Source organism: Mytilus trossulus, chromosome 2 (assembly GCF_036588685.1).
Source record: "Mytilus trossulus isolate FHL-02 chromosome 2, PNRI_Mtr1.1.1.hap1, whole genome shotgun sequence".
Lineage (NCBI taxonomy): Eukaryota > Metazoa > Mollusca > Bivalvia > Mytilida > Mytilidae > Mytilus > Mytilus trossulus.
The window spans coordinates 73,658,878-73,677,902 of record NC_086374.1 but is presented as its reverse complement, the minus strand read 5'-3'; the positions used below and the strand labels follow the sequence as shown (position 1 = coordinate 73,677,902).

Genomic DNA, 19,025 nt, shown 5'->3' with positions numbered 1-19,025 from the left:
AAGTGTTTGGTTTGGGTTACCTTTATATTCCAAGTTATTTGTGGGCATCCTGGGCATTCAATCTACTTCAATACATTGAGCAAAGGTATAAATATATCCTAAGTGATAGAGATGTGTTTTACTTGCTCAGATTATCAAAATCAAAACTTTTTTTTCTTCTTCCAAAATTACATACATTGACTTATATAAAAGTAATGCTACAACTACATGTACCTAGTTTATGGCTACGTGTGCTGTTTTTATCTCTCAAGTCATAAATATTTATTAGCTACATTTGTATGTAGGCGTGTCAAGATTGCATACAAGATAATGACCAGCCAGTACAAGCTGTAATGATTTCATTAACCAGTATTAAAAAGATAAATATAACATAAGGGGACATTCCTAATAACTGCTTTGGGTAATTGAAAAATGTCAAGCAATCACTGTTACTTTATCAGTTCAAAGATGCAGGGATCCAGTTAGCCCATAAAATGTCAACATGGTGTGAGAAATCAGAATATGGTTTATAAAGAGCATGTCTGGTAAATTATGGAAATGATATAAATCAAGGGTATAAGTTATTCTATAAATTAACATCTACATCTATATTAAAGCCAAACTTTTTATTTCTTCCTGATTAATTCTTAAGTTTCTTTGTTCATGTTGTTTGCTTTAGCTGTGATGTTGTTGATATGGGTATCCTATGACATGTTGTTGGATAAGGTGATACCAAGATATTTTGCTGAGTTGACTGATTGTGTCCTTTAAGTACATAGTTATGTTTGTATTGTGACTGAGATCTTGTTACAGTTAGTTAGTTGCATTTTTCTGGGTGGAATTGCATACCCCAAGTTTTTTCCCATTTGGCTAGGCAGTCTAAGTTATTTTGTAAGATGGTACAATCATGTTGGTTTTTAATTGTTCTGTAAAATATAGTCTGACATCTGCGAACAAGGTGTTTTTGATGTTACTGTTGCCTGTAGATCATTTATGAATATCAGTAAAAAAAGAAGAGGCCCCAAGACCATGACTTGAGGCACCCCACTTACCACAGGCATTTGACCAGATACCTCCCCATCAAGGCCAACCTGTTGCATTTTTTATAAAGAAAGGCTGATACCCAATTCCAGGTATTTCCCCTTATGCCATAATTGTCCATCTTCCTTAATAATTTCTTGTGAGGTACCTTGTCAAGTGCCTTGGAAAAGACTAATATTATTAGATCAGTTTGTATTCCACTATGGAGATTTCTGAGTAATTCATGACTTAATGTCAGAAGTTGTGTTTCGCAGCTGCGTTTTGCTCTGAAGCCATGCTGATTGTCCAATAGTATGCTATATGTGTCCCGATGTTTTTGTATGTTACTTATACATTTGTACTACAATGCATTCTAGTAATTTGCAGCCTATACATGTTAGGGAGACAGGCCTGTAGTTACTTGCTAGATATTTTTCGCCTTTCTTAAAAATAGGAATTACATTTGCCCATCTCCAGTCTGATGGTACGCCTCCTTTCGAAAAAGATGTATTAAAAATGAAGGTGAGATGTGGTGCAAATTCAGGTGCAAATTGTTTTAGTATTTGTGCTGCTATTTCATCTGGACCTGTGGCTTTAGATGGATCAAGATTTTTTAGAAGTTTTTCTATACTATTTGATGTTACGTGTATTTCTGAGAAGGATGGATAGTTGTCTGAAAGAGTTGGTATATCTTCTTCATCATTTTCAGGTGTAAAAACAGAGTGATATTGTTTGTTGAGTATTTCGGCCTTTTGTTTTGTGTCATCTATTAACATGCCCCCATATCTTAAGGGTTCAACTCCTGAACTGTCTTTTTTTGTGGATCTGATGTAATTCCAAATATTTTTCAGATTTTGTGATGTTTCTAGGCTTTCGTCATAGCAAATGATGTTTTCTAAATATGTCCAGTAGGCTTTTCTTGTCTCTTTCTGATGTTTTTTTTTTGTTTCTCTGTATGGCTTATCAATTTTATTGTGTAAGTCTGTTTTCATATTTTTAAATAGTTTTATTCCTTTTTCTAATAAGTGATTTTATCTTTTTATTAATCCATGGCAATTTCTGTTTTGTGTTGTTTATCATTTTAGTTGGAATTGACTCTTCCATGGTTTTTAATACCATTGTTTTAAAATTGTCCCAAAGTTGATCCATTGTGAGTTCTTCTAATTTTGCAATATTGTTAAAATATATGTGGTTTATCTTTTCTTTAATTTGCTCAGTATTTGCTTTGTTGTATAGGAATACTTTTCTAAGTGTTTTTTTTTTTTTGCTCTTCTTAGTAGGCTTTAAATTTGATTCAATGTATACAACTTCGTGGTCTGATATTCACGGAATTACTTCAGTTTTATTCACTAGAGAGCTGTTATTAGTAAAAAAAGAGATCAAGTATGGCCTGTGATGTTTCTGTAAAAACTACTAAGTGTGTACCTAAAGTAAGAGGGTGGTAAAGGGGGACCCTGAACACGAAAACACCTGAAATAAAAATCGCAAAAACGTTGCACAGAAAATAAAAATCGCAAAAAACGAAGCACGAGAAATACAATAGTAAATATTAATGGAAAAAGTAAAATAATTTTTTAATCAGCCTTTCTTGGAGATCATCTAGTCATTATGTATGGACATGATGACCTAGCAGTCACATTTTAGCGTCCACTAGTTGCAACTGATTTGATAGAAAAATATTATTCATAATAGTTAATTTGATAGCAATTTATTCTGGAGACACATAATTTAAAACAATCTCCGGACTGACTTTGAATATAGTCCCGGTTTACTTTTTAATCAAATGCGGGACAGGCACGAGAAATTAAGAGTATCGACACGAATCTCGGAAAATAAATTAAGTAGAACACAAGGCATGCACGTCAAACCAAACATGAGAAAACGAGAAATAAAATGTCAAAACACGAAAACATGTGAAATTAAATGGCCTAAAACGTTGCACGAATATAACCCTTTACCACCCTCAAGTAAATATTCCAATTCACCTTATCACTATTTGTCCGCCATTACTAGATAACACACAGGTTCCCGTAAAATTTTGACGTCATAAAATAAAATATCTGATGCCACAATTGAAAAGAGATTGTTGTTTGCGTCAAAAGTTCAAGTGGCTAGGTCAGCCGTGATAAGCTATAATTTTAAGGTGTATCAATTCTGTAATATGGGGACGAAGAATATTACGGTAGAAAAATCAATGAAAAAAAAAAAAAAAAAAAATCTGGGAAAATTTCCCGAATTTTTCATTGTACTAATGAACTCAAAATCGTTAACGTTTTTTTTCAGATCTAGTTCCTGTTCCGGTTTTCCCGCATTTGCGCAGAAATCTGCCTTGTTTGCATGAGACTTTGATTTTTTTTATATTTATCAGTCTAGTAAAACATAAGATTGGATCTCAATACAAATTCAATTTTAATAATTGTTTGATATGAAAAAAACGTTACGTTACCTGATGAAAGTGTTTCTTTTGTTTACATCGAATATGACGTCATAACTTAAAGAACGTCACAGCTAATTCCCTAACAACAGAACCAAAATCGGGAACGTTACGTACGATATTTCGGTTTCTTTTATCAACATGATTGAATTAAGAAAATAATACATACAGACTTCTTCCCCATTCACAGGTTATGCCTGCCTCATATTATGGGGACGAAGTCCCCAATAACAGTAGAAAATTCAATAAAAAAAAAATCGGGAAAATTTTTCATTGTACTAATGAACTCAAAATCGTTCAATCTTTTTTATGTCATGTTTTGAAATCCCGGACCTGCGCAGAAATCTACAATGTACTTCCTTTTTCCGGTCTTGTGTGAATCTTTGAGTAAAATATATATATTTATCAGTCTAGTATAAATGGGAAGGAACGCAATACCAATTTCATTTTTAATAATTCCTTGATATGAAAAAAACGTTACCTGATGATAGCGTTTATTTTTTACATTGCATATGACGTCATAAATAAAATAACGTCACAACTAAAATCCCTAACAACAGAACCAAAGTCGGAAACATTACAGTATTTCTTTTTTTTTAACAAATATTTAGGTTACAAAAAAATAATTCATATAGATTTCGTCCCCATTTACAGGAAATGCCTGCCTCATATTATCTAAAATAACTTAAAACTCTAGTCCAGACTGAAATGTTCTAAATGAACTTGGTAAGTATTACCTTTCTTTGCTATTAAGAAATCTGTAAAGGGTCTAATGAATGGATTATATCAAAATAATGAAGAATTTGGGGGTCAATTTTGAGTTATGTCCCATGTCACAATTTGGGAAATATATTTAAGTAATTACTCCAAAATAATACAATGGTTGGAGATTATTTTTCCTTTAAAGGGTGTGTCTATGCATAAAAAGTATGCTCATTCATTATGTCCATCATAAAAATATCTGATAAATTACGTTACCTATTTTTTCCACGTTCCAATGATCATCTCAGATTATGTTTCTGCATTGGAAATCTTTTGTGTGAAGTTACATTTAGTCATGTCTTCCTCTTTGAAATCGAGACTCTTACGTCACGCGTAGTTACTCCAAGCCAAAAAAGAAAAGGGGTCAAAATATTTGTTCAATCATGGTAAATTAAGATAGCTTTACATACAATGACAATCTGTGTAACTAATTAGAATTTGTATAAAAAAGAATAGCGACTTATGTTCGATTAAACTGTGTCAGTGTTCCCATGACCATGTTTTTTTTACTTCTCGCAAAATTGGTCTAACCAACCGGTGTGCGTACATCATGACATGTACAGAATATGTCCAGTTGATTAAAAATCTTCTCGAGCAGGTGTTTTTTTAACCATTAAGAGACAAGACATGACAAAACACAGACATGTGCTACTTTGTACTTGGTGAGATACGGCAATTCTTCTTCCTTTTATAGTACAGGTCTCCCAGGGGAGTATTATTGTACTGTTTTATGTACATGTTCAATGTGAGAACAACAAATGTGCAGTAAGTGCGGATTATCTACAGTGTAAATGGTGATTCTTTAAAATAACGATAAAAACAAGGTTGTACATCTATCGAAGCTGTACCACTTGTAGTCCAAATAATTATATCATGACATCTGGCATGGCTATTTCAATTTTTTTCTAGGACGCCTTCCTATGAGGTCATAACACTGAAGCCAGTTTTTACGTCTTGAATTTAAGAGCAAATTTTGGGGGGAACTTTGACAAGAAATTTTCATTGCCGGTTAGAAATTTTTACGTAGTTACAAAGTCCTACCTTTGGCTTAAATTAATATATTGTTTGTTTCCCCAACAAGCAAGTGGTGGGTAGGTAATAATTTTATTTTTTCCCAAAAGCCTGAATAGTATCATAGTATTGGACGATGCTGCAAGTCTGAAAATCTGAAATGAATAAAATAATTTTCGACTTAGTTTTGACAATAAAATTTTATGAGTAGCACCCTTTTTGCAGGGTCGGTCGGGAGTGGGGAAACAAACAATATATTATTTTAGGCCTTTTTTGTGCTTATTGATGTAAAATATTTCCAGAAATATCCAAAAGAAAGGATAAAATAAGATACGATTCCATTTGAAGTGGGGGAATATTTATTTTGTTTGGAAATGATACCCACAATTACCAACAAAACTTCACTTCTGGTGAATATAAATTTTAAAATCTGGTAAATTTTAATGGATCTTCTTTCCTGAAGTGTTCCAGTTTAATGCCTGTAGCATTGATGTTACCCTACTTGTTCTTCTGTAGTCATTAAGAACAAATCGCATCAGCATTGTATAGCTTCTAATTTGTTTTTGTTGTCCGTAGTAGATGGATCCCAGATGCCTGAGATGGTATGAGTGCCTCAGTGGTCTTACAAGCATTTGATATCATAATGTTTTTGTTTTACTAGGACAGCTTTTGATGTTCCTTTGAAGAAAAGCTCGGGTGGAGTTAGCTTTCTTTGCGATGTTGTCAATGTGTTTGTTCCAACTCAATGTTTTGTGTTCCTTTGGAACTGGAAGGCAGTACAATGACAATATTAACTTTCAGGTCAATAGGTTCTTGTTAAGACGTAGCAATTAGTATGTTTGTCACTGATAACATTTTCCCAAAAATTGAGTTCTTTTGAATGTTTTTGTCTCATCACAGCTTTCTGAAATTTATTATCAGGTTTTTTGTCAGCATTAATATATCTTTACCATTGATCCCTTATCAACTTCCTGATGACCAAATACTTGTATATTATTTGAAACATACATATTATGGCCATGTACATTGTACATGTATAACCCTCCTACTGTGTAAATTTCTTCAAGAACTTCAAATATAAGCTTCCAGAAATTTTGTATTTGGCCTCTAGATCTGTTAAACCATGTGATGAACTTCAATCACATACAATTTCATACAATGTACATTTGTAGATGCCAACCATTACGATTTTTCCGATTTTGCGATCAAAACTATGCTACACAGTCAAGTCAAATAGTTAAGGATTCCCAGTCATCACCTTTCAATTTTGTAAAACACGTTTCTTATTCATTATTTTTCCAGACTGATACGGTATTTTGAAAACGCTGATGTAATGCTTCCAGTTACTTGGGAGTTATTGACCTATCGTTAGGTAACCAACTGACTTCCGAAGAGGCAAACTTGCATTTTATGAAGTAGCTTTCCCCCTTTCTCTATTTCTGGGTAAATGCATGTTTTTGAATGATTACTGAAAACCTTTCAAATTACAGAAAATTTGATAGATTGTTACTGATTTTGTCACAAAGGGGTTTGGCATTTATGTTCAATCATCAACTTACTGATTACAAATACATTTGTACTCGCATGTATATGCATGAATTCCAAATGTAATGCCAATGTATGAAACTTTTGAATTTTCAAGGGGAATACAGATACATTTGTACATGTAAGACTAAAAAATTAAGTTAAAAATTATAAAGATTAAAGTGAAATTATTGATTGAATGTCCAGTGTTGATACTGTTGAATATTTTATGAATATTCAGTGATTTCAGACAAGAATCAATTCAAAAACAAATCCATTTCTAACAAATAGTTCATCTGAGTAAAGAGGAACCCCCCTGTCTCTTCATTTGCGTTGTAAGGGTAACCCCTGTCTTCTTAGAATTCTAAAAAAAGTCATTGATACAATGTACATGTTATTCACATTTTGATTAAGTTTATTATTTTGTTTGATTTTCTAAAACATTTTATGCCATTTATATTTTACAGGGTCTTCTAGATTTATTACGTAAAATGAAATCCGGAAATGACAAAGAATTACGGATATTACTTTTAGGACTAGATAATGCAGGGAAAACAACAATTTTAAAATCATTAGCATCAGAAGATATTAGTCATATAACACCAACACAGGTATATGATAACATTATATTACTATGTTGTTTTAATACAGACACTCAATGTAATTAATTACCAAAACTGCAGATTGTTTTAATAGATTTTTGTCTTGCTTGGAGAAGTAAAAAAGTGAGACATATGCTCTTTCTGGCAACGGCCGCAATGACAACAATGTATTATTTTGTGATTAGGTCTAGTTTATGGTGAACCACTAGTAGTAGGTCAAAGATATTTGGTATGCAGTTGTATTAGTATTTGCACATCTCATAACCATGGAGATTATTTGGCCCTGCCCCATCAGTTATGATCTATTGATTTTTAAATTTTGCATATTTTTCATGTATTAGTTTGTGATTAGGTCAGATTATGGGAAGCCACTAGTGGTAAGTTGGTGATTATTGGTATGCAGTTGTATAAGCATTGGCATATCTCATTTCCATGGAAATTATTTGGCCCTGCCCACTCAGTCATGGTCTACATGGTCTATTGACTTTGAAACTTTTGCTTAGTTTTCATTTATTAGTTTGTGATTAGGTCAGTTTATGGGGAACCACTAGTGGTAATTCAATGGTATTTTGTATGCAGCTGTATTAGCATTGGCACATCTCATTTCCATTGAGATTGTTACGCCATGTTTCTTCAGTTCTGGTTCATTGACTTTGAATGTTTGCAAAACTTACATGTTGTTACTTAAGTGTTGCTATTTTTCTTTCAACATTTGCATTATTGAAATTACAAAAAAGTGAGACAAACATGTATCTCTGTGATAACAGTTATTTAAATGAAGATATAACATTGAATTGTTGGAAATGCTAAGGATTTTTAATCTCAGGAATAGAATACCTTAACTGTAACTGGCCTCGCCTTTTGGAATTTTAGGTCCTTAATGATCTTAAAAAAAGCTTCAAGTTCATGCTTAATTTGACCTTTAAAATTTGTTTTTGAATGGAGCGTAGATATCATAAATTGGTTTCAGAAATATTGATACATTTGTACAATGTATATCTAGGTCTTAAACATGTTTTGATGATAGAATACTCATGGATAAAAATACATATAACATGTTATTTTGAAAAGTGAGGTGATTTTCATTTAAAACTAATACAATGTATATGAAATATTATATATATCATTGTCTTGTAGAAAGTTCAAGATATGAATTACACTTCTTCTTATTTCAGGGATTTAATATAAAATCAGTTCAGTCACCAGGATTCAAACTTAATGTCTGGGATATTGGAGGACAAAGAAGAATTCGACCATACTGGAAAAATTACTTTGAAAATACAGATTTACTTGTATGTACATGTATACATCTTAATAGTGTATTCACAAAGGAAACTACCTAAAGTTTTACATTGTTTTACTATTGTTAAAATTGAAAGAAAAAAATTGTTTTCGACTTGTTGTGAAAAAAATATAGTTTTTCGCCGCAGGCGAGAAAAAAACACATAGCCCCCCCCCCCCCCAAAATCAAATGGTTGCTGCCTAGGTATCTGCAAATAAAATTGTTTTTTATGACATCATCAGACATGATCACCTATATTTGAAATTTGTGACTTAACAATTGGTAATTCAGAGGAAAGCAAGAAAATCTGAAAATATAATTGAATTTTGAGAAATGAGCAAATGAGCTGTTTCATTAAAACATATATACAATGTATGCATATGGTACCCAGGGAATGCACTTTAAAACAAAGTGACCACCCATAGAAACAATTTTAGAGTCCTGCATACTTTTAAAGCCCATTAAACACAATATTTCACACCCACCCATAGTGGCAAATTTAAATAGCCTTTCCTGATAGTAAGGTGAAGGAATAGTAAAAAGGCGATTATTAACAGAGTTTAATTTCACTTTAGGGTATACGGCTAAAAATTGATATACATCTAGAGAAATGGTTTTACTTTAATTTTAGACTGGTCGTCAAAAAGTCGTACGGTGCAGTTTTTTTTAATTTGCCGTTTTGTTAGCAAAAATGACATGAAATGTGGACACTACAAGGCATGTAATTTTGGCATTTTTTTTTTAAATCGTTACCAAATATATGTATTCCGTATAGGATTTGAATAGCACATATAATATGTTACTCCTTAAGCAATAAAAGTAACATTATAAGTTTTTTGTTAAATAAATATGAAGATACAAAGTTCTAAAACTTTGGACATTTTGTCTCTTCACCGGATTTCAATACTTTGCACGAACGCACGCATCTTTAAATTATGAACTAATTTATACAACGTGAAAATTCAGCAAATACTCTTTTCAGTGACATAATTTTTTATCATAATAAATTTCCCAAAAAGATGTAAAATAGAATTCAAAATATTAACTATTAAAATACAATCTTACTTAATTTCCGGAAAGTCGTGTCAGGTACGGGTGATCTGATATTATAAACCTTATTGATTTTGAACTTCGAGCGCACCATATGTACGATTACTATATAGCAAATATCACTTGATTTTTCTTGTATTTGGTCAAAGTTTTTGGTATTAGATATTTTTGTTTGTTGTTTGTTCAATTTTGGGGTTGTGTTTGTTAGGTTTGATTTATTTAAGAGGAATATAAATTATTTAGTTGAAAGTTATTTTTAGAAATTGAGGTCTGGCCTAACCCCAAAAAGATGGCACAACAGGGAAGTCCGTCTAATTATGGCCCTTGTACTGCAAAGCGGCTGAAACCAAGTTTAATATTAGAAAAATGTGTAATTTGCCAGAAAAGCAGTAACAGTAGTTTTATTTACACATAACAGAAAATCACGTTTTTTTGCTGCAGCTGGTAAGCGTATAGATGATATTTACTTAAAGGCTTCCTTTTTGGACAAGGTACAACAGTCTTTTGTCTAAAAAGGGCGCCGATGTTACAGTTGTAGCATATCCTCCAATTATAGACTAAACCGAATGATATGACCACAGTGTATACTGCCATGAAGAAATGTCTTGACATGTCACGGCTAATGATGCTGGACAGGATTACGCTATTCAAACATTTGACCAGCAACTCTATGCAATCGCACAACAAGTCAAATGGTCGAAGCCTGTCATTTTTAATCGCCATATTCTCAGGCTTTGATGGTTTCCACAGTTTGTCGTGTTTCTTAGTCTCTATCGGGAAACTTTGGGTCGATGGCGGTCTTTGCGATTTGTTGGTAGTTTCTGGTGTGTATGCTGGAAATACAGCCGAACTAATGTTGATTGCTAAAGAGTTTAATAGGGCTGTCAGAGGGTTCACGCTTGTGTTTGAAGCCCGACAAGTTCTTTTAATCGCATTTATACACTGGAGTAGGACCTTTGATTACTTCGATCAGATACCATCTGCGTTCTGGAATGTGTTGTTAGAGTTCCATACAAGTATATGTGATCAAACGGACCAAGACTCAGACATTAAAACTAGAATTGTTGTTTGAAGATCATTTACAGCCTCATATTGGTCTGTTCAAAGAATGGGGTCACGATGCATCACCTACTTTCAAATATTGGGACATGTTCCTCGTTGCCGTTCAAATTATGTTGTCAAAAATTAATGTACGAGCAGAACGACAAGGTAATTGGTCGGCAGATTTGATGTCTTCGTCCAAAATGCTGCCCTATTTTTACATTACCAACCGTACAAATTACTCTAGATGGATGCTTGTATTTATTCTTGATATGCTCGAACTTCCAGCAGAGATCGAATCAGCTTTTAAACTAGGGGAGTGTTCTATCAGACAAAAGCAAGGCACATTCAATGGCACATTTGGAGTGATATGGGCACTGAAAAAACCATCATAAAAAGTAAAATCACAAAAATACTGAACTCAGAGGAAAATCAATTAGGAAAGTCCATAATCACATGGCAAAATCAAATAACGCATCAAAAACGAATGGACAAGAACTGTCATATTCCTGACTTGTTACAGGCATTTTCAAATGATTCAAATGGTTCCGGTGGTATCGATCGTTGGAATTACAAATCAGAATTCTGCTCTTATAAGGTGGACTCTGACTCGTCATTTATTAGCGTCCTTTAGTAATGAAATGAATGAAAGAGCAGATATTACATGCAAAAGTGACAATTCGCATGAGGAAACCAAACAGACAACTTTGAAGCGAGACGAAGAGCAAGTACAAGCAATAATTACTCATTTGAACCAAACCATGACTGACCCCTTTGATATAGATGCCGACCCTCCTTGTCTCATTAATATCTCTACAGGCATGCATGCTACTAGAGAAGTTCAGGATTCTTTGCTTTCTGTAGTAGATGAAGGAGAAAATATGTGCAGAAAATTTGTTAAGAGTGAGCTTTCTTTAGACCAATCCGGAAGCTTCTATAGTTCTATTACCAAGTTCAAATTGAAAACATTTGAACATAAAAAACGCTAAGACAACCCTTAAGTGTTAATCTGGCGAAATTATAACCGGCCATATAAATCCAGAAATTGTTTTTAGACGTTCTCTGGTTTTAGCTAACATCAGAGATGATGTTACTATTGAAATTATTCTCTCACTTCCACTTGGGCCTATTCCGGTTTCTTTGTTCCATGAAGATGGAACAATGAGAAAATCGTGTAAATCAGATCTAGTAAACCAGTTTGAAAATGAATTCTCGCCGGTTCTTTCTTTGCCAGATTTTGATCCTTCGTTGACAATTTACATTAGAGACGGTATGGCTATAGTTCAGTGCATGGATGCAAAGAAACATAAAACCTTTGGAGATCTTGCTCTTGCCTATTGCAATTATTTAGAAAGTTGTTTTACAAAAGCACAAAAAGTATACGTAGCTGATGTTTTTTATCGGTATGATGTAAAACACTCCGTTAAGTCAGCTGAAAGAGAGCGTCGTACCAAAGTCACTGCTCATGCAAATGAGTTTCAAGTAATTGAAGGTAGAAATGTCCCCGACTGGAAAAAAATTCTTTCTGTTAAAGAAAATAAGCAGGCTCTCATTAATTTTTTTGGTGACTTCCTGGTCAAGTTTATTAAAAGTAATCCTCTATTAGTGCTCCCTGGACATACTTATTATATGGCAGGTTCCTTTGAAGATCCTGAAATTGCTAAAGTTATTTCTGACTAGGAAGTCGTTGAATGTCCTGAATTGTTCAGTACTCAGGCACCCGCATAATCCTTCAGGCTTTACATGCAGACAAAAGATTGAAAGAGATTGGAAAGAAAGGCAGGATTGTTATCAAAACATCTGATACAGATGTCACTGTTCTCTGTATTCATTTTTTCAAGCAGATGACCAACACGAGTGAATTTTGGATCCGAAATGGGAAATGTTGGTACTTTAAAAGATAATAGAAGGTTTTTGCCAATTCACCAACTGTGATCTTCACTCCCTGAAATCATTTGTAGAGTTCTTCATGACGTACATGCTCTCTCTGGGTGTGACACTACATCTTTCTTTCTTCATTTGGAATTGGTAAAAAGTCAGTGTATGAAGTGTTGAAAGATGCAGTACTGGATTTCAGTGATCTGTACAATTTAGGAGATTCCGACACAAAGACTGCCATATCATGCTCTAGACGGTTTGTGGCAAGACTTTACGACCAAAAGCAGAAATATGCATCCTGCCATCAGGACATTAACAAACTTCGAGTTAAGCTAGCTACAAGCAAGGCTTCAAGTCTGGTCAGATTGCCACCCTCCTAAGCGGCGCTTCGACAGCATATCCTTAGTGCCTCATTTCAGACCAAAATTTGGCATGCTTCTTGTCTTGCAAAACCACCCCTGCCTTCACTATTGGAATAGGGATGGAAATCATTCAAAGATTAATTGCACCCTGTTTACTTTGAAGGAAACATGTCAGCAAATTTTCTTCATGACCTCGTGTGTTCGTGTAAGGGAAAGTCACAATGTAAAAAGTCGTGTGTTTGTGTCGACCAAAACCTTGCATGTACCGACTTATGATCCTGCCAAGGATCAGAATCATGCAAGAACGTTCATACAAATACACTAACAGAAGAGGTTTGAGAATAAATTTTATTTGACAGTAAGGCTAGCGCATTTGGTGCGATTAGCAAATTGAATGTGTATTTCTGATACCTTTACTAAAAATCTAAAGTTTTCACACAGTTAAATGCAGTTCTAGTAATCCAAAATACATTTTACAATTGTGTATCTGTTCTGCACTGGCATGTGTTCCTTGTAATGCATAGTAGAACATATAAAATGTTTTTTGAAAGCCACATACATTTGTATCAGTCTGTGTTTATAGAGTTTGTTGTCAATTTGGCGTGTACCAACCCTAATCTAAGTGTACAAAACTTAATTGTTTAACTTATATTGGGCAATACAAGATATTTATTTAAATGCAGACATGTTTTTTCGTATTTTATATTCATTTATTATAGTTTTGATACTTGTAATAATGATTGTTTCGAAAAATACTTCTTTTTTAGTTAAAAATCATCCCCCTTTTTTTAAAAGTGTTTCACTTTATCGAAACAGTTTATTTTAGGATGATTTTTTTAATTTTTGGGTGATAATTGAATGAAAAATAAGAACCCATGCGGTTTTGCTAAAAAAAATATGCGATAAGATATTTTAGTTGCTATCTAATATCCATTGCAATTATGTATGGAAAATGGTGGTTGATCTTTGATCTCGATTTCTGAAAAACTGCACCATATTTAGTTTTGACGACCAAATTAATTTTAAAGTACATAAATTTTCGATTCGAATGATATATGATACAGCCGTATACCATTTTTGACGATTAAATTTTTAAAATGTTCACTCTGGTCACCGTACTATGGGTCCCATGTTTGTTTTTTATGGAACAGCCCTGAAAACAAACAAACCACACCTTAGATATAAAAATAATCAATAGGTCAAAAAAGTTTTAAGAAGAAGTAGAGAAAGAGGTTTAACAACCCAAATTACAGAGATACACCTGCACTTTGAACATGTGTATTGCTTTGCTATAATGTTGCCCTTTCCCTTAAAATGTAGAAATGTAGTACTGGTAAGCTCTTAAATAATTTACAATATAATTGATATGTATTACAGATATATGTGATTGATAGTGCAGATCAAAAAAGATTTGAAGAAACAAGTTTGGTAAGTATTTCTTTAATTGGGTTAAATTACAGATTACATGTACATGAATTTTCACTGATTTAAAAAAAAGAGAGAAAATAATTTGAACATGTACAATGTATGTATTGTATTAAAGTTTGATAACATATACACAAATTGTTGAGATAGTTTATTTCTTCTTGTTTATGTATGTGTACAGATAAACTTTCACATATCCATGATCCTCTCCAGTCCTCTAACTTGCCAATAAAAAAACTGACACCACAGTATTACCAAAAATACATCAAATGAACAACTGTTAGTCTTGTATTATTTTAACGTTTTGTTTCTTGTGTACAATTTGGAGTCTAGTATGGCATTCATTCTCTCTGAACTAGTATATATTTGTTTAGGGGCCAGCTGAAGGACACCTCCAGATGCGGGAATTTCTCGTTACATTGAAGACCTGTTGGAGACCTTTTATTGTCGGGTTGTTGTCTCTTTGGCACATTTTTGTTCTCAATTTTAACTGTTATATTCCTGACTTTTAACAAGCAATTCCTGATGTTGAAAGTGACATTGGACGTTAGCAATCAATCCTTTAAGTGTTACATTGAAAAATTATATAAATGATAATGAAAGAAACATATGAAAATATATTTTATAATAAAATGTCGATAAATTTAATTTAATTGAACTGAATAAGTTTATTTCTGTAGCCAGTATTTTGCCCCTTTTCATATCTGATATAATTTCTAGATGAAAGAACATTTTCTCCTTTCAGGAATTAACAGAACTTTTAGAGGAAGATAAGTTAATGGGAGCACCACTTTTAGTGTTTGCCAACAAACAAGATTTATTATCTGCAGCACCAGCAGATGAAGTAGCTAAAGGTCTGGGGTTAGATGCAATTAGGGATAGAAAATGGCAGATCCAAGCTTGTTCAGCTCTCACAAATGAAGGAGTCAAGGTTTGTATGATTTAGTTATATACCATTCTTAATCCTTACCACGCGGGGGCCGTAATATTACAGCCATACCCAACTTTTAATTGTGACTTGGATGGAGAGTTGCCTCATTTGCACTCATACCACATCTTCTTTATATCTATTTTGTAATGATATTTAAAATTGAAAATAATTTTAATTCAATTACCATATTCTGGCTTGTATAGTTCACACTTCACCCCACCAAATTTCAGGTAAAATAACTTTTTGTAACTGTTAGAAAAGGTCTAATGAAACTCCGGTAATTTCAAATCATGTGGTCATTCACGGTATTTTCTTGGGAAAACATGTATTCCATCATCAAACAGAAGCTGAAACTGCTTTTAAAGGACCCTACAACACTTCACGATAGTTTAAATAAGTCTAAATCACACAGAAAACAATTTAGAAACTTGTGTATGTTTCAACCACATGTTTGAAAATATGTGTAAAAGAAGAAAAAAACGATGAATGTTGAAATCCCTACATAATATATATCAATATAATATGACTTAAAAAAGTAAAACAGTTCCATCCCTATGTAAACCAGCGTTTAATATATCTATCACATCAATGTTTGAAGGGTCTTAAGCTAATACAAAACATATTAGTCAGTATGAAACACCAAAATGGAACGAATAATAACTGTTTTTGTAGTTTAAACATCGTAAGCTGGTTTCAGTTGTTTTTTTTTACTTTTTTCATATCGTTTTGTTCAAGCAGATACCAGTTTATTTTGTGCAATGCAATGAAAAGAAACAATAAATTTGTCATGAAACATTTCTTTTTTAATTTATCTGTATTAATTTGATATTAAATAACTTATTAATATAGATTAGGTAAAATTATTAGTTTTGAAAATTTTAAGAGCGCCCTCTTCAATCTCAATAACAAACATGGCTGAACAGAAACAAACCTTGCTAAATTGAATTTTCTCTCTGTTTCTTGCTTATTGTACTCTTATAGTCAGCACCCCTCTCTGGAAGGTCAATTTTGGAGAATAAAACTGCGGAAGATATCATACAACCCTTTTTCAGGTAAACAAAAATTCATCATCACATTATTAATGTTCAGGACAAAAAATAAATTCAAATTTTCTATCAATTCTGCAAAGTGTGTACTATTTATACTTTCAGGAAGGATTAGACTGGATTGCAAAAACATGTAAGAAGAAATGACGAGACTGATGGTGTAGTAGTGTGATAAATTCCGAAAATCCAACATGGAAGGCGTCAACATTTACAAAATCTCTTTGATGGTGACAGGAACAACATCTTTATTTATTATCATTGTATAAGAACATAGTATGCAATTAATATTCTTCTTTACAAGTTTTCCTCTACAATATTATGGTTTTTAACAAGAAACAATAAACAATGTTTATTTCTATGTTTAAGTGAAAAAGTAGTTTTAATTCTTGGCAGATGATCCCTTTTGAATATTTAAGAAGATTGCTACAAAAGTTTTTTTTATGTGAACTTGATTATAACAACTTATCCATGATAAGAATATGTGTATTTTTCTCATCAGCATGATTTAGTTATTTGTTATTGTGGGGATTACATATTATTAATATTTAAAGCCAATTTGTTATATGTACATATATATGTATTTTTTGTTAACATAAATTCCCATCAAATTTATAAGTGCTCTCTCTTTTTACTCGTCAAGTTTTTATTATTAACTTTCCTCTGCCTTATAAACCTGTCAAGATAAGTAACTATTTCATACTAATACTGGTATCGGCCATCACATTATTATTATTTATCAACCTACCATTAATGAGTTATTCCTTTGCTTCCTAAGTTGCCTTTTTACAGATTAGATATTTTAAATGCCTTGGGTTGTGCTCAAATATGATGTTGTCTTTTCATCTGCAAAAGATGGTGAGATGGAGTTGTTTCATCTCTTTCAACACACACTTTTCAGAAATATACTTCAGTTGATGAAAAAGTTGAAATTTGAGAATATGATAACTGTATTTACCACCCTCACCTCCCTGTTAATTGATGATTACAGGAACATGTAGTGCTACCTAGTTGTCTTGGTTTTTTTTTTTTTATGAAATTTAGAAATTCCGCTGAGATTGTAATTGTGATTGTCCTTGCTTCATAACGTAAAAGATAAATTTACATTATTCTTTTATCTTACTAAATTATCTGAATAACCTCCTCTTTCGATCAAAGATTTAAAATTTTAAATCAAAATCAAAAAATTTGAAGACTAGAAATGAAGTGTTTGGACCATGAAATCACCAGTTATTTTGATTCTTTTTCACAGTCTGGTTTCATTTACTAAATATTTCATTTTAAGCTTACTTGCAAACTTTCTATCAACATTGAGACAAAATCAAGAAAGGCGATTGCTATGTGAGTGTTTGCGAATTAAGCACCTGAATTTAACAGATGCATGTATGGTTCTGACTGCATGCATTTATAAAAGCACATATCAAATAGCATTCCGTCCATTTTTTTTATTTTTTCAGTAAAATAAATAAATGAATAACTTTTTAAAATAATATTTAATATCACACTCATATTCATCTTAAAACTGTCATTAAAATGCAGAACAAGATTTAATGATAGATAATTTATATTGTAAATATATAAGTATCTGGTTGAATTTGGTGCACATAAAGGTGAATGGGATTAAAAGTTTGTTCTTTAACTCTTTGTTATATAATCTTAAATCTAAAAAAAATATCACCACTTCATGACACCACTATTAAATGCACTGATATTTTCAGAACTCTAGAAGGATTATACTAAAAAGTCTTTTAGAAAAGTTCTCTATGTTAATTTTTTCTCTAAAGTGTGGTTAACTGAAGTTGTAAATAATTATTATTTTTTAATTGTTCCATTATGTTAGATATATCATTTTAACACAGCATTATATTTTGTAACATATAGTGCATTTTTTCTTCTTCAATTTATGGTAATAATATGGAAATGGAAAAAAATCATATTTTTCATTTCTTCTGAACAGGTTTCTTTTGATGTTTAAAGTTTCGAAACTGACCTAAAATATATATTTAAATTTATGTTAATTGCCTATTAATAGGCAAACTAGTATGTGTAACATTCCTACTTGAACTTTTCTCCGATTGCCTTTACTTAATTAAAAGAAATGACTTTTATATGTTAAACCATTATTTTTTTTATGTACATAATTTGAAATGATGGTTGATCTTGTTATTGTTTATTGCATATTCAAGTAATGTAAGGTTGTGAAATCTCCATATTTCTGAATGTTCACATTTGCTAAACCATTTTATGTATCAATTTCTTAGAAAGAAAGACTTAGTCTAGTTAATTCATTTCAATGACGGGTGTAGTTGACAGTAGTTACTTCCATTTTAGTTTTATTCTGTGATGTCATATAAAATCAAGCTAATCAGAATTACTCTCAAGTACTTGAAACCTGTTTGCTTAAATTAAAAATACTATTTTGTCTGTCTGTTTACCAGTGAATCTTATATTAGATATAGGGAGCTATTAACTTAGTTAAGAATATTTAAGCTATCTTTATTTTTAGCCTACTGATAAGTAAAACATCTTTACTATTAATTTGTAAAGGAAGCTTGTATAAGATCTGTACTTAGGAATTGTGTAGTGTTGTAAATGTTCCGTCCAAAGTTTTTGTACATCACTTTATATGTGAAGATCTGTTTCAAAATCATGTATCACTGATAATTAAAATCCATTTTGTA

At 32.3% G+C, this 19,025-nt stretch overlaps 2 protein-coding genes across 6 annotated transcripts in view; one reads left to right on the top strand and one right to left on the bottom strand.

Moving 5' to 3' along the window:
* Window positions 1-4,543, bottom strand: part of LOC134707983 (sideroflexin-2-like) — a 25,377-nt gene extending 20,834 nt beyond the window's left edge. Inside the window, exon 1 of one of the 2 annotated variants that reach the window (XM_063568184.1) lies at window positions 4,412-4,543. The gene's annotated coding sequence lies outside the window, so the exon portion shown is untranslated. Of the gene's footprint in view, window positions 1-4,170; window positions 4,356-4,411 lie in introns of those variants that run through there. The other variant, XM_063568185.1, reaches the window with a different exon arrangement.
* LOC134707984 (ADP-ribosylation factor-like protein 3) lies at window positions 4,457-19,025 on the top strand. 4 transcript variants are annotated; one of them, XM_063568188.1, is made up of 6 exons: window positions 4,457-4,581; window positions 7,198-7,341; window positions 8,508-8,624; window positions 14,323-14,373; window positions 15,116-15,301; window positions 16,453-19,025. In XM_063568188.1, exons 1-6 carry the CDS (start codon window positions 4,579-4,581, stop codon window positions 16,492-16,494), a joined length of 543 nt encoding a protein of 180 aa, XP_063424258.1. In that variant the 5' UTR covers window positions 4,457-4,578; the 3' UTR covers window positions 16,495-19,025. The 4 variants fall into 4 exon arrangements, with proteins under 4 accessions (XP_063424258.1, XP_063424261.1, XP_063424259.1 ...); XM_063568191.1 differs by lacking the exon at window positions 4,457-4,581 and adding an exon at window positions 4,739-4,857; XM_063568189.1 differs by lacking the exon at window positions 4,457-4,581 and adding an exon at window positions 4,948-4,989.